At 36.3% G+C, this 23,579-nt stretch overlaps 4 protein-coding genes across 6 annotated transcripts; 2 read left to right on the top strand and 2 right to left on the bottom strand.

Moving 5' to 3' along the window:
• Positions 1-392: 392 nt before the first annotated feature.
• Positions 393-4,342, top strand: LOC107001859 (DNA-directed RNA polymerase III subunit 2-like). Its single transcript, XM_015199818.2, has 2 exons — positions 393-1,970; positions 2,462-4,342. Exons 1-2 carry the CDS (start codon positions 402-404, stop codon positions 4,340-4,342), a joined length of 3,450 nt encoding a protein of 1,149 aa, XP_015055304.1. The 5' UTR covers positions 393-401.
• Positions 4,343-7,359: 3,017 nt separating this feature from the next.
• On the top strand, positions 7,360-14,125 carry LOC107002495 (DNA-directed RNA polymerase III subunit 2). Of its 3 annotated transcripts, XM_027912350.1 has the most exons (8): positions 7,364-7,515; positions 8,190-8,192; positions 8,450-10,056; positions 11,492-11,608; positions 11,705-11,785; positions 12,067-12,171; positions 12,254-12,334; positions 12,421-14,125. In XM_027912350.1, the coding sequence occupies exons 3-8, from the start codon at positions 8,479-8,481 to the stop codon at positions 13,918-13,920; spliced, it is 3,462 nt and encodes a 1,153-aa protein (XP_027768151.1). In that variant the 5' UTR covers positions 7,364-7,515; positions 8,190-8,192; positions 8,450-8,478; the 3' UTR covers positions 13,921-14,125. The 3 variants fall into 3 exon arrangements, with proteins under 3 accessions (XP_015056027.1, XP_027768151.1, XP_015056028.1); XM_015200541.2 differs by lacking the exon at positions 8,190-8,192 and having other exon boundaries at positions 7,360-7,515; positions 8,377-10,056; XM_015200542.2 differs by lacking the exon at positions 8,190-8,192 and having other exon boundaries at positions 8,455-10,056.
• A 1,838-nt stretch (positions 14,126-15,963) lies between these two features.
• LOC107002497 (putative germin-like protein 2-3) lies at positions 15,964-18,064 on the bottom strand. Its single transcript, XM_015200545.2, has 2 exons — positions 17,384-18,064; positions 15,964-17,030 (listed from the first exon to the last, which is right to left on the bottom strand). The coding sequence occupies exons 1-2, from the start codon at positions 17,499-17,501 to the stop codon at positions 16,495-16,497; spliced, it is 654 nt and encodes a 217-aa protein (XP_015056031.1). The 5' UTR covers positions 17,502-18,064; the 3' UTR covers positions 15,964-16,494.
• Positions 18,065-18,269: 205 nt separating this feature from the next.
• LOC107002496 (phosducin-like protein 3) lies at positions 18,270-22,565 on the bottom strand. The gene is made up of 4 exons (XM_015200544.2): positions 22,228-22,565; positions 20,346-20,489; positions 19,997-20,202; positions 18,270-18,609 (listed from the first exon to the last, which is right to left on the bottom strand). The coding sequence occupies exons 1-4, from the start codon at positions 22,473-22,475 to the stop codon at positions 18,452-18,454; spliced, it is 756 nt and encodes a 251-aa protein (XP_015056030.1). The 5' UTR covers positions 22,476-22,565; the 3' UTR covers positions 18,270-18,451.
• Between the last annotated feature and the right edge of the window lie 1,014 nt (positions 22,566-23,579).

The following is a 23,579-nucleotide window of genomic DNA, read 5'->3' as shown; positions in this document are numbered from 1 at the left end:
AGAGAAGTAGAATACATGTATGTATACGCGCTACGTGTGGTTTCGTAGAAACTCAATAGCTTTTCCTCAAAACCTGTATGTATATTAAGATATACTTAGTTATTATTATTGTATATTTAACTTGAGATCGATGTTGGAATCCATAAACTTCAAATTGTTGATTCGCCTCTGATGCTTGTGTATACCTGCTTTCTAGATACAAGTTGCTTAGTGATAGTTATATTTGTAGATTTGTTTGTGATTGCTCTTGAATTAGCCCCTTATACTCATTGTACTCTTCTGTATGTTGTTGTGGCAGGGTAAAAAGACATCAATCTTGCATTTTTTCGACTTTGATCCTAGCTCATTGTTGCCACAATCTTATTGTTTCGGGTTCTGTTCTGCAGGGAAGTTGATTGGCAATGAATATGGATTGCGATTCTACTATGTCCAGTCCGAGAAACAACTTGAACAACGGAATTGACAAGCAGTATCTTGCTTCTCCTATTAAGAATTCGGTGGACAAGTATCAACTTATTCCAGAATTTCTAAAGGTGAGAGGATTGGTGAAGCAACACTTAGCCTCGTTCAATTACTTGGTTAAGACGGATATAAGGAAGATTGTACGTGCAAATCATGAGATTAGATCAACACGGGATCCTGATATCTATCTTAGGTACAGAGATGTCCGTATTGGTGAACCATCGATGACTTATGATGGTGTAAGGGAGAAGCTAAGTCCACAGAAATGTCGATTAGCTGACCTTACCTATGCAGCTCCAATTTTTGTCACAGTAGATTACACAATGATAAGGAACGGGCAGATATCAATGGCAACGCAGAAAGATGTTGTCATTGGACGAATGCCTATTATGCTAAGAAGTTGTTTGTGTGTGCTGTATGAGAAAGATGAAGAACAACTAGCAAAACTTGGAGAATGCCCACTTGATCCGGGAGGATTTTTTGTTGTCAATGGCAGAGAGAAGGTGATTTTAATTCAAGAACAGCTCTCGAAGAACAGGATAATCATCGATACAGATAGAAAAGGTTGTGTACAAGCATCTGTTATCTGCAGCACAGAAAAAACAAAGAGCAAAACAATTATAAAAATGGAGAAAGAAAAGGTATACTTAGAGTTGAATATGTTCAAAACCAAGGTCCCCATAATGGTTGTCATGAAGGCCATGGGAATGGAAAGCGATCAAGAGGTTGTGCAAATGATAGGAAGAGATCCTCGGTATAGTGCTTTGCTTTTGCCATCAATCGAGGAGTGTGCAGATCTCAATTTGTATACACAACATCAAGCACTGGAGTTCCTCGAGAGTGACAAGATGTTCAGAATGCCTTCGTATTCTACTGGTCCAGTTGAGAAGGGAGCCCGAGCTTTGAGTATTCTTCGTGACATGTTTCTTGCACATGTTCCAGTCAATCAACATAATTTCCGCAAAAAATGCATATATGTTGCAGTAATGATGAGGCGCATGATGGAAGCAATCTTGAACAAGGATGCAATGGATGACAAGGACTATGTGGGGAACAAAAGACTGGAGCTCTCTGGTCAGCTACTCTCTCTCCTTTTTGAAGATTTGTTCAAGTCGATGAATGATGAAGCTAGGAGGGAATTTGATGCTTACTCCAAACCTTCCGACCTGTTATATCATGTAAAGAGAAGCAACAGAATTACCGTTGAATTGCAGAGAGCCCTATCTACGGGCAACTGGGATATTAAACGATTTAGGATGCACAGGAAAGGCATGACTGAGGTTCTTGCTAGGCTATCATACATCGGAACGTTGGGCTACATGACGAAGATCAAACCACAATTTGAGAAGTCTAGAAAAGTTAGTGGCCCTAGAGCACTGCAACCTAGCCAGTTTGGCATGATCTGCCCTTGTGATACTCCAGAAGGTGAAGCTTGTGGATTGGTGAAAAATCTGGCCTTGATGACTCATGTTACAACAGATGAGGATGAGCGCCCTATTATGTCTTTGGTACAGTCTCTATAATTTATGTTTCTCCTGCCTGGTATTCAAGTGTGTAATAATCCGAACAATTTTTACCACATATATACTGCTGCTGAATTGAATATAATAGCTACGGTAATGTTTTCAGCTGCTTATGTTACAATTTATGTGCCAATAGGGCTGTTTAACTGAAGTTTTTGCTTAAAAATGAAGTGTTTTTATTGTTTGTCCGTAGAGAGTTGGTAAGAGTCATGTCGTCAAGGGTGATCTTAAAGAAGTGATACTATTATAATCTCCTTAGGCCTTAATGGACCGATTTACACGGTGCATTGATGGTGAGGGGTTGCAAGTGCTTAATAGTAAAAGTCCTGTTATTAGACATAATTAACTTCCTATTTTGTTGTATTTGCGTTAATAACCATAACAAAATCCAACTTTTCAGTTTGTGCTAGAATAAGTAAGTAAAGTTCCTACCTCATTTCTGTAACATGTAATTGAACTTTTACATGATGGAACAGTGCTACGACTTGGGTGTTGAGGACTTGGAACAACTTTCAGCAGCAGAACTTCACACGCCAAATTCTTATCTCATCATATTAAATGGACTTATCCTAGGCAAGCACAGGAGTCCCCAGCGATTTGCTAATGGAATGAGGAAGCTACGGAGGGCTGGTCGAATTAGGGAGTTTGTAAGCATCTTTGTGAATGATAAGCAGCGCTGTGTCTACATTGCTTCAGATGGTGGACGTGTCTGTCGTCCACTTGTAATTGCTGAAAAAGGTGTTTCTAGGATCAAGGAGCTCCATATGAATGAGTTGAGGGATGGTTTGCGTGACTTCAACAGCTTTCTAAGAGATGGTTTGATAGAATATCTTGATGTCAACGAGGAGAACAACTCATTGATTGCTCTATATGAAAAGGAGGCAACACCAGATACAACACATATTGAGATTGAGCCTTTCACAATCTTAGGTGTTTGTGCTGGTTTGATACCTTATCCTCATCACAATCAGTCCCCTAGGAATACCTATCAGTGTGCGATGGGTAAACAAGCTATGGGAAACATTGCCTACAACCAATTGAATCGGATGGATGGTTTGCTCTACCTTTTGGTGTATCCTCAACGCCCTTTACTGACTACAAGAACAATTGAGTTGGTTGGATATGATAAACTAGGCGCTGGACAGAACGCTACTGTTGCTGTGATGAGTTATAGTGGCTATGACATTGAGGATGCAATAGTAATGAACAAGTCTTCTTTAGATCGAGGTTTTGGGCGTTGCATAGTGATGAAAAAACACGCAGCCATGTGTCAGAAGTATAAGAATCTCACATCAGATAGGCTAATTAAACCACAACGTCAGGGTTATGAAGCAGAAAGGATTCTGGATGATGATGGACTAGCTTCTCCAGGAGAAATTATTCGAAATGGTGATATCTATATCAACAAGGAGTCCCCTACAGTCACGGTTGCAACAGTCACGTCTCCAATGGACTTGCCGGATAATGCTTATAGGCTAAGTAGACAAACTTATAAAGGTACTGAAGGGGAGCCAACTGTCATTGACAGAGTGGCTCTTCACTCTGATGAAAACAACAATTTAAGCATCAAATTTATGATCCGTCAGACCCGTAGGCCTGAGATTGGTGACAAGTTTAGTAGCAGACATGGGCAGAAAGGAGTCTGTGGCATCATTGTACAACAGGAAGATCTTCCGTTTTCTGAACGTGGAATTTGCCCTGATCTCATTATGAATCCTCACGGATTTCCAAGCCGAATGACAGTAGGAAAGATGATCGAGCTTCTTGGCAGTAAAGGTGGAGTTTCGTGTGGTAGGTTTCATTATGGCAGTGCTTTCGGAGAACCCAGTGGTCATGCAGATACGGTTGATGCTATCAATGAAACTCTGGTAAAGCATGGATTTTGCTACAATGGGAAGGATTTTATTTATTCAGGCATCACTGGTATGCCACTACAAGCATACATCTTCATGGGGCCAATATATTACCAAAAGCTGAAACACATGGTCGTAGACAAAATGCATGCTCGTGGGAGTGGGCCTCGTGTTATGATGACAAGACAACCTACCGAAGGGAGAAGTAGAAATGGAGGTTTACGTGTGGGAGAAATGGAACGTGATTGTTTGATTGCATATGGTGCAAGTATGTTGATACACGAGCGCCTGATGCTTTCCAGTGATCCCTTCGAGGCTCAGGTTTGCAGAAAATGTGGTTTATTGGGATATTACAACTACAAGCTGAAGATTGGCATTTGTTCCATGTGTAAGAACGGGGATAACATGTCTACGATGAAGTTGCCCTATGCGTGCAAGCTCCTATTCCAGGAGCTCCAATCAATGAACATTGTTCCACGATTAAAACTAACAGAAGCTGTTTGATTATACTGTCACATCTATTAGCTTCTCGCTCATTTTTGGTCGTTCCTTAACAATTGACCTTACTTTTCTAATTGCCTATGTTTCTTCTTGTTATAACATCACATTTTGTTTTTTTATAAGATGATTACCATGCTTCTATTGAATGTAGCATAAGATACAATGTTGCCTCTGTATCTGATGCAAAGTGTATTAAGCAGGCGCGCTTCTATGCAGTAGTTTGATATTATATTGCCTGATCAGTACTCGATCTGGTGCATATTAGAGAGCTCGTATGACACTATGACGATGGATTGATAACTTCCTGTTTTCCTTGCATTTTCAACGTTTGAAATATTCTCACGTATAATAACAACAACATATACAATATAATCCACAAGTGTGGTCTGTGAAAAATATGGTGGTACGCAGACCTTACTCCTTTTTAGTTTTTAGGAAGGTAGAGTGACTGTTTGCGATAGATATCAGCTGAAGTAAAAATATGATCTTGTTATAGATTGGCTTGCAGCTGATGTTGAAACCACAGTATGTTGGGAGCATTCAGAAAATATTTATGACCAAAAAAAATGTTTGTTTTCTGTGGTTAAGGTGTTCAAAGTGCTTTCCACCCTGAAAGCATCCACAGTTGATAATTAATTAGGAGTTCTCATGTATTAAATCCACACTTATACTCTCTTGGTCCCAATTTAAGTGTCCTAATTTGTTTAAATATGGAGTCTAAGAAATAAAGAAAAAGTATAGTTTTTTTAATTTTTTGTCTTAAAACTCGCTGTTGGGAATCGAAAACTTATTAAGAGCCTATTTGACATTGTTGTTGAGAGTCTAGAAGCGTACGTCTTAAAAAAAGAAGAAGAAGGGAATTGAAAACTTATTAAGAGCCTATTTGATATTGTTATTGAGAGTCTAGAAGCCTGTTTCACATAAAAAATTGAGAAAATGTCTAGTGCCCTCTAAAATTTCTTTAAATGGATTCTAAAAATTGTGATACTGTACATACTGCTGATCCCCAAACTCCCTACGAATGTTCTATAAATGTTTCATAAAGAAATATTCTAAAAGTCATATTTCCAAAATATTCACATAATAATCCACATGAAAAATTAAAAAAATTAACTCATATTTTCAAAATATTCACAGAATAATCCACATGAAAAATGAAAAAATTTCTAATTTCTCTAAATTGGCCCTAAATGTTCAAAATGAATTCTAAAGATTAATCATGATCTTTTTCTTATTATCAATCATTTTAATCTTATTGCCCATATTATGTGAGTAATAGTATAATAAAAGAGAAATACCAAATTGGCACAACCATATACTTTTATAAATCATATATCATATATATTATTATAAGTGGGAAGCTCCTAACCTCAAAGTTGAATTACCATTTTGTCCTTCATTTAAATATTCTTTTTTTATGTACAAAATAAAAAATTTATTCTAATAACTAAATACAAAACTAGATATAAATGGGATCAGTTTTAAGGTATTCAAATGTGCATTATATTATGTATTAAAGATAGTGGAAGATAAAAAGTTATTTAGCGGAAGTCCAAGCATTTTAGAACTGAAGAATTATCTTGATGACACTTATTTCACATTATTATTGTCAACTTCAATGTAATTGTTAACAATTATATATATGGGATGTTTATAGATTATTTGATAAGCATAACTTGTGAATCAGTGAATTAAAGATGGAGTCAAGCCACTCAAGAATTATTTTTCCATTCTCTCTTTTATCGGTAAGTTAAATCAAACAAATAATATGTTGCTTCTATTTTCTTACATAAATATTTCATATTTATAAGCATTTTCGCATGTATTCACCATCTTGAAATGTGTATGCATGTTTACTTATGAATCATGATTTGAAACATGTAGGTTAAATTATCTCATTATTTTATATCATTTCATGAATTCATATAAAAGAATTTTAAATTCTTTAAAATAAATTTTACACATTTATAAATTACAATCAAAAGTGAAAGAAAATTCACTTTTAATTATTTTGTGTTTGTAGATAATCCTTTAATTTATTTATTTTTTATGAATGAAAATGTGGATGTAAAAAATAAAACAACAAAAACAAAATGGATGGAACATATATAAACGAAAGGGGAAGGCAAGAATTAAGTCAAAGGATACAAAATAGTAATGTTAGAGAAAACAATAATAAAGTAAGAAAAAAAAGGATAAAAAAAATTAAAGAATGATAAGAAGTATGAAAAATAACCATGATCAAACTATTGAAATTTTTGTTTATGCTACAAAGAAGAATAAACACACTATGTCATGTGAATGTAATATGAAGACAACTTATATACTTGTTACAAGTATATAGGTTAATTCAAACTTTGGTACAAATTGAGAATGGTATGTTATGTTTGTATTATCCCTTTCTTAGAGAGAAGTAACAAACTAATATATTGTAGGTTTCGACCTAATAACATAAAAAGGCAAATTATTTATCACATTAAATTTCGTTGTCCAAATTTGACAGGTTACCGAAATATCTAATTATTTGACATTTACATTTTACGACAAAGAAGTCATTTATAAAGGTTGATTGTTCATTTATTTCATTTATATATTTTTTCGTTAAATCATTTCTGAAATTCATCACAATGTGATTTTAATGTACCTTCTACAACATATTATATTTTTCTGGGTCTCACGTGCAAAGCACGTGTTCAGGACTAGTTTATAAATATAAAAATGATACTATATTGTTGTTAAAATACTTAGTAGGACTCTAGCTAAGTAGTTATAGATTACAATCATTTCTCATTTTATTTTAATTTTATAGAATAAGAGTTAAAAAAATAAAATTGTGTTTGATATATTTTGAAAAAAATATTTTAAATAATCTTCATACTTGTTTAAAAGTGAAAATTCACTCAAAAATATATTATAAACACAACTTCAAATTGAATTTACAATTTTCACGAATCATATGTCAAATAAAGTAAAATAATTTTTTGTACAACTTCTCCATTAATTATTTACAATTTGTTTTTGGGCAAATAAAACTTTCATTTTTTCTTTGTCCCCTTCTCCCTAAAACCCTCACTCTTTTGCCTTCACTTTGGCTGGGTTCCATTAAACCCTTGGACCAAAGCTCTGAAGTAGAAACTACAAACGAGCAATCGGACTGAAAATTTGGGCTTCAAATCGTAAGCTTTCTTCTTCTTTTGTTTCAGTTGTTAAGTTTTTTATTTCAGCAAAAAAAAAGTTGTTTACATTTGTTGATGTTTTGATACGACTGAAATTATCATTTTCGCTATTAATATGAAGCCTTGACATAACCGGTAAAGTATGTGACCCGGAGGTTATAAGTTCAAGTCATGGAAACCAACTTTTGTAGAAATGCTGGTTAAAACTGTGTACAGTAGACTCGTGGTCCGGCTTTTCCCTGGACTCACATATAGTGGGAGGTTTAGTGTACTGGGTTCTAGAAGGAACCAAATAATTAGAATTCACTCAAAGAAAGAATTTTGGGATCAAAATTGTATGCTAGTTTTGCCAATGCTTTAGGGCTTTGATTCTCGATGTTCATTTTTTTGCAATGGTTCAGTTGTGTTGGAGATGAGAAGAAAGAATGATTTGGTTTTGGAAGAAACCATTTGAAAAGATGGACTATGAAGAGAAGAAAAGATGCATGCTAGGCATTTTTGCTTTTAGTTTTTCTTTTGTGTACTTGTGTTAATTTCTAGATGGTAGAATGCGGATAAAGGAAACAAATACTATGATTCGCTAAATACTTCAAAAGTTTCTTGCTTCTCTAAATGATACTGTGTGGGAATGGCCAGCTACGAAGCTTTATTCTTGAAATGTGGTTGGAATATAGCAGAAATTTGTAAGGAAACTGCCACTCGTACTTGTGTATGTATACCTGCATCATTCTCATTACATAAACATGTCACTTTCTGGATACAAACTGCTATTGATGGTTAATAGTTCTACTTGTCTATTTGTGTAAAATTGCTCTTAAATTAATCCCCCCACTAATTGTGCTTTATACCTTGTTATGGCAGGGGAAAAGAAATCATCTTGCATTATTTTGACTCCCATCTTGCTCCTGCTACAATCTCATTGTTTCTGTCTTTATTCAGCTGGAAAATTGATTGGCAGGAGGTATGGGTTATGATTCTACCATGTCCAATACGACAGAGGACTCAAACCAGGGAATTGACAAGCAGCACCTTGCTTCTCACATTAAGAATTTGGTGGACAAGTATCAACTTGTTCCAGAATTCCTAAAGGTGAGAGGTTTGGTGAAGCAACACTTGGACTCCTTCAATTATTTTGTGAGGACGGAAATAAAGAAGATTGTCCGAGCGAATCAGGAGATTAGATCAACATTGGACCCCAATATTTATCTTAGGTACAGGGATGTCCACATTGGTGAACCATCAATGGTTTTTGATGCTGTAACCGAGAAATTAAGTCCGCAGAAATGCCGACTATCTGACCGTACCTATGCGGCACCAATTTATGTCACCATTGACTACACGACAGGAAGTCATGGGCAAACATCAGTGTCAACAAAGAAGAATGTTATCATTGGAAGGATGCCAATTATGCTTAGAAGCAGTTGTTGCGTGCTATATGGGAAAGATGAAGATGAACTAGCAAGACTTGGAGAATGCCCACTTGATCCTGGAGGATATTTTGTAATCAAAGGCACTGAGAAGGTTATTTTAATTCAAGAGCAGCTCTCGAAGAACAGGATAATCATTGATACAGATAAAAAGGGTTCTGTACAAGCATCTGTTACCAGCAGCACAGAAAAAACAAAGAGCAAAACAATTATAAAAATGGAGAAAGAAAAGGTGTACTTAGAGTTGAATATGTTCAAAACCAAGGTCCCCATAATGGTTGTCATGAAGGCCATGGGAATGGAGAGCGATCAAGAGGTTGTGCAAATGATAGGAAGAGATCCTCGGTTTAGTGCTCTGCTTTTGCCATCAATCGAGGAGTGTGCAGATCTCAAGTTGTATACACAACAACAAGCACTGGAGTTCCTCGAGAGTGACAAGATGCTTAAAATGCCTTCATATTCTACTGGCCCAATTGAGAAGGGCGCCCGAGCTTTGAGTATTCTTCGTGACATATTTCTTGCAAATGTTCCAGTCCATCAACATAATTTCCGCAAAAAATGCATATATGTTGCAGTAATGATGAGGCGCATGATGGAAGCAATCTTAAACAAGGATGCAATGGATGACAAGGACTATGTGGGGAACAAGAGATTGGAGCTCTCCGGTCAGCTGCTATCTCTCCTTTTTGAAGATTTGTTCAAGACGATGAATGATGAAGCTAGGAGAACAATCGATACTCTTCTAGCCAGGCCAAGTCGCTCCAGCCGTTTGGACATTTCTCAATACATAATCAAAGATAGTATTACTATGGGCCTGGAGAGAACCCTATCTACAGGCAATTGGGATGTTAAACGGTTTAGGATGCACAGGAAGGGTATGACTCAGGTTGTTGCTAGGTTATCATACATTGGATCATTAGGTCACATGACAAAAATCTCACCGCAATTTGAAAAGTCTAGAAAAGTTAGTGGTCCTAGAGCACTGCAACCTAGTCAGTTTGGCATGCTTTGCCCTTGTGACACACCAGAAGGTGAAGCTTGTGGATTGGTGAAAAACTTGGCCTTGATGACTCATGTTACGACTGATGAGGATGAGCGCCCAATCATGTCTTTGGTACAGTTTCTATTATTTATGTTCCTATCGCTTGGTATTTAAGTGTGTAATGAAGTTGTACAAGTAGTATCCTGAATCTTTATTTGGTTATGTACTTAACTCTGAGCTTTTACACTTGATATTATAAATCTCAAAATCACAAGGGGACTATGGTCATTATAAAAGTTAAAACCAGAAGTTGAGGATTATGTTTAGAAGCTTTCATGGAAACAAGGAAGCCCAGGAATGTGATTGTTTCTTGTTAATCTTTTGATCCCAATGTTTTGACCATATTACTATATAAATTTTTATATTAAACTAATCTGCCTGTGTTATAGTTACTGTTCCTTTTTAAGAATGTTCTGTCCTGATCTCTTTAGTACTTTGTTGCTTCTTCACTCCCGTTTTTTCTTTTTTCAAATTGTTTTGAAGTGCTTTTAGTTGAGCCAAGGGTCTATCTGAAACAACCTTTCTACCTTCCGAGGTAGGGGTAAGGTCTGCCTACACACATGATATGCTGTAAACTAATCTACCTGTGGAATGTTATGTATTAGTTGTTCGTTTTTCGTAGGAGAAACAAGTGATGAAAAAGTTTAAACTCTAACTGAACTGGTCAAAACAACATAAAGACAGCTCCTTATGTAGGATTTCTGGATGAGAATATGAAAAGTTTTATCCTTGGGATTTCTAATTATGGGAATATTCTCATGTGTAATCTAGATATAGCATAGCAATCTAATTCTTCTTATCTTAGCTTGATTGTCTCCTTGAAAAAAAATCAACCAAAAGAAAAAGCACGGGGATGATAATTTTTTCTATGTGACTAGGAGCTTGTTAATTGTTGAAATTTTTACAGCGGGATTTGATGGGGTTATAATCTCTGAAACGCAATTTGCTGATTGTTAGCTTGTGCTCTGTAATGATTTCACATATCTTTGTATTTTCCTTATCACACTTTCTATGTTTTAAAAACAGTTTTGCACTTAGGATCAACATGATGAAACTTGTAGGTATCACAGGCTCTGCATGCTATACTTATTTAGGGATTGCATTGGTACTATGATATTGATAACTTTGGGATTGTATGCTAGTAGAAAATGTTGAGAAACTGTAGTCTCGAATATTGGAATGTGACAGGTCTAAATGGACCGAAATTTATAGTCAAGAACGAGGAGGATTATACTTTCTTTGCTTCATGTGGTCTTCGTAATTCGTAGAGAGTTGGTAAGGGTCATGTTGAAAAGGCGAGCTCAAAGAAAGTGAGACTGTCATCATTTCCTTAGGCCTGAATGGACTGACTTACCTGGTACAATTGATGGTAGTAGCTTGTAAGAGATAGTTAACTTCCTATTGTGTTGTATTTTTGCATTAATAGCCACAGAAAAATCCAACTTTTCAGTTCGTGCTAGTTTCAATTAGTAAAGTTTTCCCTTCATTTCTGTGACATGTGGAACAGTGCTACTGCTTGGGTGTTGAGGACTTGGAACAACTTTCGCCAGAAGAGCTTCACATGCCAACTTCCTATCTTATCACATTAAATGGACTTATTCTAGGCAAGCACAAGAGTCCTCAGGTATGTTCGAAGTGGAACAACTATATTTCTCAAATTTCTGCATCTGAAGTTAGGCTTGTTGTTTACCTTTCACCAATGATCTGTTATTTTAATCAGCGATTTGCTAATGCAATGAGGAGGCTACGGAGGGCTGGTAAAGTTGGGGAGTTTGTAAGCATCTTCGTGAATGAAAAGCAGGTAATTTAACAGTTGGTTCTTTTGCATCTCCGTCCTAGTATTTATTTTGTCAGTTGATAAAACTACCTATACTGGGGTTGAATTCCTTTTGGTTCAAACTGTCAGGATGAAGACTAGATTCAGAGTCTCATAGACAATCCTTATACCTCTGGTAGTTTTTGGTTAGCATTGCTCCACCATAGTGGTGCTGTTAGCAAAATATTTGCATTTTTCCTCTTTGCTTTTATCATTTGAAATATGATTTGAATGATTATATGTAAGTCGGAGGAAATCTCTTGCAGCGCTGTGTCTACATTGCTTCAGATGGTGGACGTGTTTGTCGTCCGCTTGTCATTGCTGACAAAGGTGTTTCCAGGATCAAAGAGCACCACATGAGTGAGCTGAGGGTACTCATCTTAGCTGGTTCTTACTTCTGAGCTGTATGTTTTCATGTCAGTTCCCCATCTGATCTGATTTTTTTTATTGAAGGATGGTGTGCGTGACTTCGACAGCTTTCTAAAGGATGGTTTGATAGAATATCTTGATGTCAACGAGGAGAACAACACATTGGTCCGTGTCAAGCAAATGATAAGTGTATTTTATGTTAAAGAGTATTAATTACGCTAGAACTGACTGCAATAATGCATGTTCCTCAGATTGCTCTATACGAAAAGGAGGCGACACCAGAGACAACACATATTGAGATTGAGCCTTTCACAATCTTAGGTGTTTGTGCTGGTTTGATACCTTATCCTCATCACAATCAGTCCCCTAGGAATACCTATCAGTGTGCTATGGGTAAGCAAGCTATGGGAAACATTGCCTATAACCAGTTGAATCGGATGGATGGTTTGCTCTACCTTTTGGTGTATCCTCAACGCCCTTTACTGACTACAAGAACAATCGAGCTGGTTGGGTATGATAAACTAGGGGCTGGTCAGAATGCGACTGTTGCTGTGATGAGTTATAGTGGCTATGACATTGAGGATGCAATAGTAATGAACAAGTCTTCTTTAGATCGAGGTTTTGGGCGTTGCATTGTGATGAAAAAATATTCAGCCATATGTCAGAAGTATGAGAATGGCACATCGGATAGAATAATTAAACCACAGCGTCAAGGACCTGAAGCTGATAGGATGCAAATTCTGGATGATGATGGAATGGCTGCTCCTGGAGAAACTATTCGAAATCATGATATCTATATCAACAAGGAGTCCCCTACAGTCACGAGGACTCCAGTCACGTCTCCTATGGGTTTGCCAGATAGTGCATACAAGTCAAGTAAACAAACTTATAAAGGTCCTGAAGGGGAGACAGCTGTTGTTGATAGAGTGGCTCTTTATTCTGATAGAAACAACAATTTAAGCATCAAATTTATGATCCGTCATACCCGTAGGCCTGAGCTTGGTGACAAATTTAGTAGTAGGCATGGGCAGAAAGGAGTCTGTGGCACCATTGTACAACAGGAAGATTTTCCATTTTCTGAACGTGGCATTTGCCCTGATCTTATTATGAATCCTCACGGATTTCCAAGCCGAATGACAGTGGGAAAGATGATTGAGCTCCTTGGAAGTAAAGCCGGAGTTTCCTGTGGTAGGTTTCATTACGGGAGTGCTTTCGGAGAACCCAGTGGTCATGCTGACACAGTTGATGCTATCAGTGAAACTCTGGTGAAGCATGGATTTAGCTACAATGGGAAGGATTTTATTTATTCAGGCATCACTGGTATGCCACTACAAGCATACATCTTCATGGGGCCAATATATTACCAAAAGCTGAAACACATGGTCGTAGACAAAATGCATGCTCGTGGGAGTGGGCCTCGTGTTATGATGACAAGACAACCTACCGAAGGGAGGAGTAGAAATGGAGGTTTACGTGTGGGAGAAATGGAACGTGATTGTTTGATTGCATATGGTGCCAGTATGTTGATATACGAGCGCCTGATGATTTCTAGTGACCCATTTGAGGTTCAGGTTTGCCGAAAATGTGGTTTATTGGGATATTACAACTACAAGCTGAAGACTGGCATTTGTTCTATGTGCAAGAACGGGGAAAATATATCTACGATGAAGTTGCCTTATGCATGCAAACTCCTATTTCAAGAGCTCCAGTCAATGAACATTGTCCCACGATTAAAACTAGCAGAAGCATGATTATGGTGTCATTTGTATCTGGAATATGATTCTTTCTTCTAGATGCTTGTCATAGCCTAATCAATTTTGTTGTTTTAAGTTCCCTCTAAAAAGAAGTAATTTTTTCTATTTTTATAATATACATATCTTAGTAATGATTATCTCACAAACAGTGGTACTTATGGTTTCTAAATGGGCTATGTGAGTGTTCTTTTTGCTGTGAGAAGAATAATGTCTTCCTTTGATTCATAGTTAGTTCTGCTCAATGATTTTTTTTCCTTTAGTGAGATACCTAGAGTGTTCAGTCCTGGCATTTTATTCGCATTAACACGAGTTACCTTAGAGCCAAAAGTGTTTCCAGCCAAATGTAGGCCACTGAAGAAAAAATCCTCTGAGATAACAGACTTGGGATCTTTGCAAGCTAAGCCATTTACCTTTAACTGAAACAATGGGGAAAATGCAATGAGTAAACTCATCAAATCATTGATCTTCTAGTCCTAATATAATACTCCCTAAGGTTCGTTCAAGTTTATATGACAAACTTTCTTTTTTAGTATTCCAGAGAAAGACACAATTCTAAATTTGAAAACGACTATCTTTGCACTTCTTCTTTGGCCTTAATGAGAAGCTCTTATTACTAGACATATGTTATGACATGTTTAAGTTCACAAGTTTCCAAAGTCTTTGTATTTTTCTAAAATAAACTTTGTGCCGACTCAAATATGTCAGATAAATTGGCTGAAAGGGAGTATATAACAGGAAAATGAGATTCTTATCGCGAGTTACTTTTTTGCAATACCTGTGCTAATAAGATCGGCCACGCAGAAATCTTGCATTGGACTTGACTCAAAAGCTAACACAGCACAGCAGAAACTTACTGCTATCAGATTCAGCAGGAGAAAGTGCTTAGCCATTACAAGAACTATGCCTCAGTTCCGAACTAGCAGAAGCAAAAGTAAGGAGAAAAATATTGTAAGAGCAGGAAGATGTTTTTGTGAGATGAAATGATTGATAAGATAGTTTCCTTATATAGAAGAGAAGAAAGAATCCATGTATGCATAGGTAATTTGAGTTTTGATGAGTAATTTGTATCTTTTTGAAAAGATTGTGAACAGCCGCCCAAGCAAACATGAAGACTTTGACAACAATTAGCTGTCATTTACAGTGGATATGATATAATTTGCAGAAACAAGTCAAGAATAAGAGGTTAGCTGGCTCAGGACAAAAGTGAATGGTTCAAAAGACTAACTTTTAAGGATAATAAATGGGATTCTTGAATACCTCAGATGGACAAATGGAGGATTTGTTCACCGTGGTGGAGCTAGAGTTTTTATTGCAGGTTCAGCAGAACTCATTAACTCGCTTTGGCAAAATATCATATCTTTAAAATAAGTTTCCCTCATCCACTCTATCCGACCTCTTTCACTCGTTATTTGCATTTGTCCAGCCAGACAGGCTGTAGCGCCTATGCCAAGGACGCATAGAACAAAGATACCAATGTACCATAGGAATCATGATGTATCCTTTCCCATACAAATTGAAACCAAGCTCTTTGAACAACTCAGCCTGCATTTATCTCAGATTATATTGTGGTAAAGAAATACGGAGAATGGTAATATAGAGAGTTTAATAATACCGTATCCTAGTTTTATGATTATAATTCCAGTTTAGGCCTTTTGAGTTACAAAAGTACCTATGATATCACAAGTCATATAAGGAATAGTATGTCAGTTCTGGTCATCATATAAAATTGAAGCTCAATCTGTTATATGGCAATAAAGCTGGTCAAGAATACTGTGCAAGAGTTCATAAAAACTCTTTAGGACTAATGTTACCTTGTCGAAAAGATTTTGAAGTCCAATTTTGAATCACTCGCGTTTAGTATAATTTCATGATTTATTTCCTCAGTAGACAAGTATAAGTCATGAAGACAGTAGGTATTACCTTTTGAATGATTTGGTTGAACTATTTAAATGATGTAGCAAGTCATAAAGACTGTGTTGCAATTCAAATCATGTTGATATATACATAATTTTTCACATTAACTATGGTACAGTTTATTGAAGAAGGCCATCTGATGTCATGAAGACTACAAAGCAATGGACAGCATGTTATCTTATAACAAAAGTTACTCTCTATTAACTGATGTCATAGGGCTGTGCATGTGAGAGTTCATTGTTTGGATTGTAGGCTGATGTCGAGGCGATCGCGGTGATTGTTCTAGCTGATAAGAGTACTGACAAATTTGGTTCTTGACATATGAAAAGTTTGAGAGACTCAAACTTACTATAGTGTTCCTCAAAAGGATCAAGACTTGTATTGTATCTATTTTTTCTAGTTAATCATCTCATCACAACATTTTGGGCCATTCACATACTAATAAACTTTTATTTCAAGAAATAAAGTGAAGAATGAAATCAAAGTGCATACCACATAAAAGTTCTAGAACAAATAAATTGATACAGATATTCCTCTAGTGAATATCTGTCGACGAATCACACAGTAAATGAATAAAAATCTCACTCCTTTATCACGGCACACAAGAAACAAATGCTCTCAAGCTTCCATAGGTCTGTTTGTAAGTAGTCTTGCTGCTTAAAATTTTGATTGTATCTGAGCAACAACAGTGGCATCAACTTGAAAAGCCTTGGCAAGAATATCTGTTGCTATAGCTGGTTCCGATCCAAAAATTGCATTGGCAATGCCTATAACACCAGGATTCTGACTGCTCAAAGCAGCAATAGCAACAGCATTTCCATTTCCCACGTTGCGTTGGTAGTGAACAAGTCCAACTGGAAAAACAAACACATCGCCTTTTTTAAGGACCTTAGTAATATGGCGATTTTCAGGATTTGAAGTTACGAAACCAACTTGAAGAGAACCTTCAAGGACTGTGAGTATCTCAGTAGCTCTTGGGTGAGTGTGAGGAGGATTAATTCCCCATGGTGCATAGTCAACGCGAGCCAGTGATATACCTAGAGTGTTCAATCCTGGAATTTGAGCTACATTGGCAGGAGTGACCTTAGAGCCAAAAGTGTTTGATGTGTTTCCAGCCAAATGTAGGCCACTGAAGAAAAAGTCATCTGCTCCAACAGATTTGGGATCTTTGCAAGCTAAGCCATTCACCTTAGCTGAAAAAACACAGTAAGAAAATTCATCGAATCATTGTTCTTCTAGTCTTAATATAATACTCCCTTAGCTTCGTTCTAGTTTATATAACACACTTTCCTTTTTAGTCCAAAAAAAAAGAATGGAACTTCATAATTTGGAAACAAATAGCTTTACACAATTCAATGTACCCTAAATGAGAAAGTTTTATCGGTTATCACCACACAAATGTTATGAGATGTATAAGGCAACAACTTTCAAAAGTAATAATTTATTCCATAAACGTGCTGATTCAAATTATGTCACATAAATTGGAGCGGAGTGAGTATACAAGAGGAAAATGAAATTCTTATGGCGATTTACTAGTTTGCAATACCTGTGCCAGCAGGATCAGCCACACAGAAATCTTGCAATGGACTTGGCTCAAAAGCTAACACAACACAGCAGAAACTTAGTACTGCTATTAGATTCAGCAGGAGAAAGTGCTTAGCCATTTTCAAGAACTAAAGAACAGAAGCTAGAAGGAGAAAATATTGGAAGAGAAGAAATATGTTTATTTCTGATTGATAAGATGGTCTCCTTACATAGAAGAGAGAAAAGGCTTCATGCATGCAAAAGTTGTTTGAGTTTTGGCGAGTAATTTGTCTTTTTGGAAAATATTGTAAAGGGCCGTCCAAGCACACATGAAGACTTTGACAATGAGTAGCTGTCATTTGCAGAAAGAAAACAAAAGAAGTTAGCCGGCTTAGGACAAAAGGAAATGGTCCAAAAGACTAATTTTTCAGGATAGCAGTGTTATTCTTTAATACTTTGTGTGGACAAATGGAGGACTTTGTTCACTGCGGAGCTAGAGTTTTAATTACAGGTTCAAGCAGAACTCACCGACTAGTTTTGGTGTCAAAATTCTGTATTTATTTTAAGAAATTCACTCAATTTTGTCTCAGCGCGAAGCCATCGTGTTAAAAAATGACAAAAGTTCTACATCGGTGATTAATGAGATGGGTGGACTCTTTATAAGGCTTGGGCAATCCTCCTCCCTTTGAGCTAGCTTTTGGGGTGTGAGTTAGGCTTAAGACCTAATTTCACATGGTATGGGCGTGAGGTGGGGTGTTAAAGAATGACAAAAGTCCCACATCGGTGATTAATGAGATGAGTGGACTCCTTATAAGGCTTGGGCAATCCTGCTTAAGACCTAATTTAACACATCGAGAACCAGATAATATGTTCAGATGATTTGACGGAAATAATTTTGAAAAATAACATAGTGCAAAAATCACATTTTGATTGAGCAAATCTAACTTGAGAATATTTCACACATCAGAAACCTACAGAGTGGTTTAGCAAGGGGAAAATCAAAAATGAAAGAACAGAGGTGCATCAGAAGTATGACTGGGAAACATAATTATTCCATCAAACTACAAAAGATGCAAAGAAAATTTCACGACTAATCACTAGAAGATCCATCATCATCTTCATGCTGTGCCACAACCTTCTCGAGAAACCTTTTCCTTACTCCATCCAGCACAGCTTCTCGGGACTGTTCCTTCTTGCTACGCCCATCGTTTAGAACAGGATCTGACTGGCAGAGTGTCAATGCAACACCTGAAGTAAAGGAATGCAGATCTATGAGAGTGGGCCAGCAGAGAGTAGAGAACATATAACAAAGTACTTGGAACCAGCTCATACATTGTAGAGAAAATGCAAAGAAACTTATATAAGTCACATGTAAATTGAAAAACAGCAGAACATGCCAAGTCTGCAATAGCTGGATCATGAAACAGAGATAGATAGCCTTTTGTTTTACGAAAAAGCAGTTGACTAATTACCTTTTCATTCTTGAATTTTAGTAGAAGCATTATAATAGTGAACAGAATGGTGTACCTTATGTGAGTGAAGCTGAAATTAAGATGAACAATCATACAAGATAAAAAATGACTGCATACAAGAGAAGCTGCAAGTATCATATATCTAGGATGATAAAACGCCACTTGAGATAGGTTGATCAGGTCATACACAGACTCCAAATGCACCGGTCAATACTGATTGAAGGTATTAAAAGAGGCCGAGATAGACTTAAAATAACAAGGAATGGTTGTCTCAAAGAGCCTTTATGTCTAGCACCGTGCAGAACTGTGCGGAAGTTAAGTTAATGGAAGCAAAAGATCCACATATGCCCTACTGACTGGTTGGAATTAAGGCTTAGTCATGATCATATGCTTATATTAGGTCCAGTGTTGCTAGAAATCTTTTTAACCGGTTTAGATATTTGTATGTCAGTGGGAAATGTAGAGAGCTTCTGCTGTTAAAGACCACAAATTAATGAATACTGAAATAAAGCAAGTTCAAATAGCGTGAAATGGATAGTCAGAAGTCATGTGTAGACTAGCTTGGGATAGAGGCGTAGATGCTGTTTCCATGAATTCTAGTAGAAAGGTAACTGCTTCTGTTCACCCCCACCCCACACTCAACACAAGCCAAGAAAAAAGATGGTTAGTGTGGTTATGTTGTACTATCATGAGAAACACACTGATAGCTACCACACTCTTGAAGTAATTTCAGAAGGTATGAGCTAATTTCAGTAGTAGCACCACCAACGCACTCTTGGTGCCACTGGACCAGCTCTTACAAAACAAGGAATAGAGACCTAAATCCATGTAGAATAAACAGAAGGCCATGCTCGAGTTTTACAGAAAGTATACAAGATATTAGAAATTCCCAGAAAAGAAGAATTTTCTTCTATATACAAGCCATCTATTGTGCCTTACTACCATATAACATCTGCATAAAAAGCCAACACAAAATCTTCATACAGGTAATAGATGGAAATGGGCACAACACTGTAAGTGAATTCACCGAATTTCTACATCTCCAAACAGTAGTAAAAGGAAGTCGAGACAGAAAGTCAACAATTTCACTAAATCATGCAAAAAAAAAGAAGAGAAGGATTGGGGTAGCAACCGGATAACAGCTATAAAGAAGAGGATCATACCTTCGGGTGTGCATCTCCGACCAAAACTATGAAGTCCAACATAATTTGACTTTAATGCACCATTGTGGTACACCAAAACAGTTGGAAGATTACAATCTGGATAGTTCGGAATGCAATCGGTAGAGATAATTTTGACAAATTTTGTTACAGGGTATTTTGTTGCTAGTTCGTCTAAGCACTGCAAAAGTATCTGGCAGCCTGAGTATCTATAAAGAACATAAAGTGCTATCAGAATTACTGACATAGAGCTACAAAAGAGAAAAGAATAATGAAGAGATGAAATATATTTGAAGCTCAAGACCATTGATGTAGATTGCTTCACTGATGAAGAGATAAAAACATAAATTACCCATCCTTATACAGAAGCACAACAACCCAGATGTCTTCTGGAGCTTGGGAAACCTCCCGCACAAAATCTGATCCAGAAATTGGTATCACTGATCCAAATCTCACAACCTTAGCAACTTCTCTCATCTCGGCCATCCTCTTCTTCCTTCAACAACAACACAAGAAAGATATATAAGAGATGCTCAATTTCATGTCAACTTGCATGCTACATGAAAATATTTCATCACCAACACAACCGTAAATACTATATCAGCATAATTGGATGTCCTTTTTCCTTATGATGCAAATACTGATTTAGGAAAAAAATGTGATTTACTTATCTGGAAAAGCATTAATTGCAGGCGCACGTTTGCATTCTGTAGTTGATAACAAAGTAAAATTGAATTTCACCATGTGGAAAACGAGGCAGCAATATATGACTCCCAAAAAAAATATTACACCATACGGTAGGAATGACGGCTTATATTGTCTAGTAGTTCATGGGCAACTGTCAGTTAATTAATTTTACAACACTCATTCTAGTCCAATGTTTTTAGTATATTATTAGGAAGAGAAAAGATCATATACTGCCCCCAACCCCCCAGTTATGAAGCTACATGTGAAGCCTTTTCACTGATAACTCGAAAGAGTATTGAAAATGATTCATCAAAATTGCTACATTTTTTGTAGAAGCAAGGAAGACAGTCATTCAAATGGTATTCCACTTTGATTTTACATCAAATCATGCAAATATAGGCCTATTCTGTTGGACCTTATTTGTTCCGCTGGGCTGAAATAGCTCATTTTCCTTTTCCCTTGGCAGTATGGCTTGAGCTATGCCTTCTATATTCTTGCCAAGTTGCTATTACATTGATAGAAACAAGACATCTAGATGACAACTCAGAAATGCTTATGTGGTGATCTTTCAGTTACCTTTATCTCAAAATAAAATAAATGCTTATGTGGTGATCTTTCAGTTACCTTTATCTCAAAAAAAATAAATGATTATGTGGTGATCTCTTAAGGTGTGTTCCAAATGGAAGATATATCATTTAAAACGTGCAAAGTTTAGACTATATGTGTCTAACCTCAAACTGGTGAAGCATAAATCAAATATCGTATTCCCAATTTTAAATCCCACCAGCTTGCTCTCTCATCCCTACCACCTTTTCCTGTGCCTGGGATTCCATTTGGTTCAGATTTTAATCTTGATCCAATATGGAGACGAGGTATGTTCATTATATCCTTCATGAACTCGTTTAGGAATAACCAATTCATGGGGTGATTGGAGTATAATCACATGGGGGACTATAATTAGTCACAACAAGATATGTTTGCATTACTAGAAAATTTTATGTAGGTGTGAATTCTGTAACTTATAGTTAGTTAAGGCAGCAATCTATGATAACATCTGTTAATCTATTACGAAGGGCGCAATTACCTCATTCATATACAACCAAAATTATTTTAGTTAGTTTTATGATATAAAGAGAACATCATAGACTAGGTAACAGCTGATTTTTGATTGACACTGAAGTTTCTGACACTTGAGGGGATCTACAATATCATCAAAAGAACAAATTGAATACTAAAAACTAAATAAAAGAAGAATCTTTACTGATTTCTCTCCCTCAAACAAGTGTACTAAAAACATCAATGTAAAAAATAGTTAATTCCATCAAGTAAACCTCAGTTCAACAGCCAGCAATCCAGTGGAATTACTGGAGGTGCACGAAAACTAGCCCAGACACCGCAGTTTATCAAAACAAAAACAAAAAAATGAATTGTCTTACATCCAATCCGCTGCAAACCCATTTCAATTAAGGTCCAAATCATCTATAGTTATAACCCTTTTCATCAAAAACCAAATACTCCATAATTTTCAAATAACAATAGCAAAATACCTGTATTCCTGAAGGAAGCGATCGTCATTGAGATCTGGGTCATCTTCAAGATCATCAAGCTCATCTTGAGTCTTCTCATCGATCCAATCCTTGTCTTTGGATTTTGAACCTTCATCCTCACCAGGTGTAAACGGGTCGGGCTTAAAAACAGGAGCTTTTGGAGGGAGATTTCCAAGCTTCCTCTGTATATCATCCCATTGTGTTGATGCTCCTTCAACATCTTTGTACACAAAATGATAATCCCCCATTTTGATTCGCTTGATTCTCGTTCTTTCTACCAGAAATTAGAGAAAAATTAAGGGAAAGGTGTTAAATAAGTCTCACTTTGTTTTTGCTGAGACATTGGCTAAGCTGTCAAATCTCTTTAAAATGTAATTAATTAATTATGGAATCAAATTAATATTTTTAAAAATTTTAATCTTTTATAAAATATAAAAAAATACTTTTATAATTCAAATTAGATAATTTTAAAAAAAAATCTTTTCATCTTTCCACCTCTCTTCTTTTCTTCCTCTCATTGGTGAAGTTCATCTTCTAATTCTCTTCCTTAAAAATTCGGAAATTCGTCGTTACTCTTCCTCTGCGGTTGTTACTTTTCTTCTCCAGTCCTTCATTACTCTCTCATCTTTCTGAACTGTAATCGTATTCAACTAGAAATGGATAAGTTATTTTTTTGAAATACTTTACAATTTTCGAAGTTTTTTTCTTGGATTAATGAACAATAAAATGTTCTGTAGGTGTAAAAAATGAATAATCGATTATCATTTTTGAAAGAAAAACAGCCAACTCAAAAAATCCTTATTTTGAGGAAATGTATATGCAATGTTATCATTCAGTGAAAAGTCATTTTTTTGTTGTTGTTCTTTTTTTTTTTGCCATTTTGTTGATATGATTTTAGAAATATAGTTTAGTTCAGACGTCCAAAATATATTTAGCGTATGCTGCCACATTTTATTGATATGTTGGTCATCTGTTGCCACATAAGATTCAAATGTTGCAATAATCTGTACAGATGTGTCAACATATGATGCATCTGTTGCTACATAAGATGTATATGTTGCGTAACAACAGATACATATCGCAACAGACTATCCATCGATTGCAACATACTGCTATTATTATTTTATAATGAATTGTAAAATCTCAATATTTTTTATTCACCTTATAGATGAAATGATACAGGAAGCTTCATCCATGACAACAACTTAATCTTCTAACATGAGATGCTTTTTTTGTCTATGCGAAGAATGTGAGTAGTAACATGATTATTTTATTAGTCGTGTTAAAAAAATCACTGATATTTTTAAGAAAATGTCTCATAATATTGATGTGCAAAGCTCGAAGAAGGCTTT

Source organism: Solanum pennellii, chromosome 10 (genome assembly GCF_001406875.1).
Source record: "Solanum pennellii chromosome 10, SPENNV200".
NCBI classification, from domain to species: Eukaryota; Viridiplantae; Streptophyta; class Magnoliopsida; order Solanales; family Solanaceae; genus Solanum; species Solanum pennellii.
The sequence above is the reverse complement of the archived record's forward strand: the minus strand, read 5'-3'. Positions and strand labels throughout refer to the sequence as shown.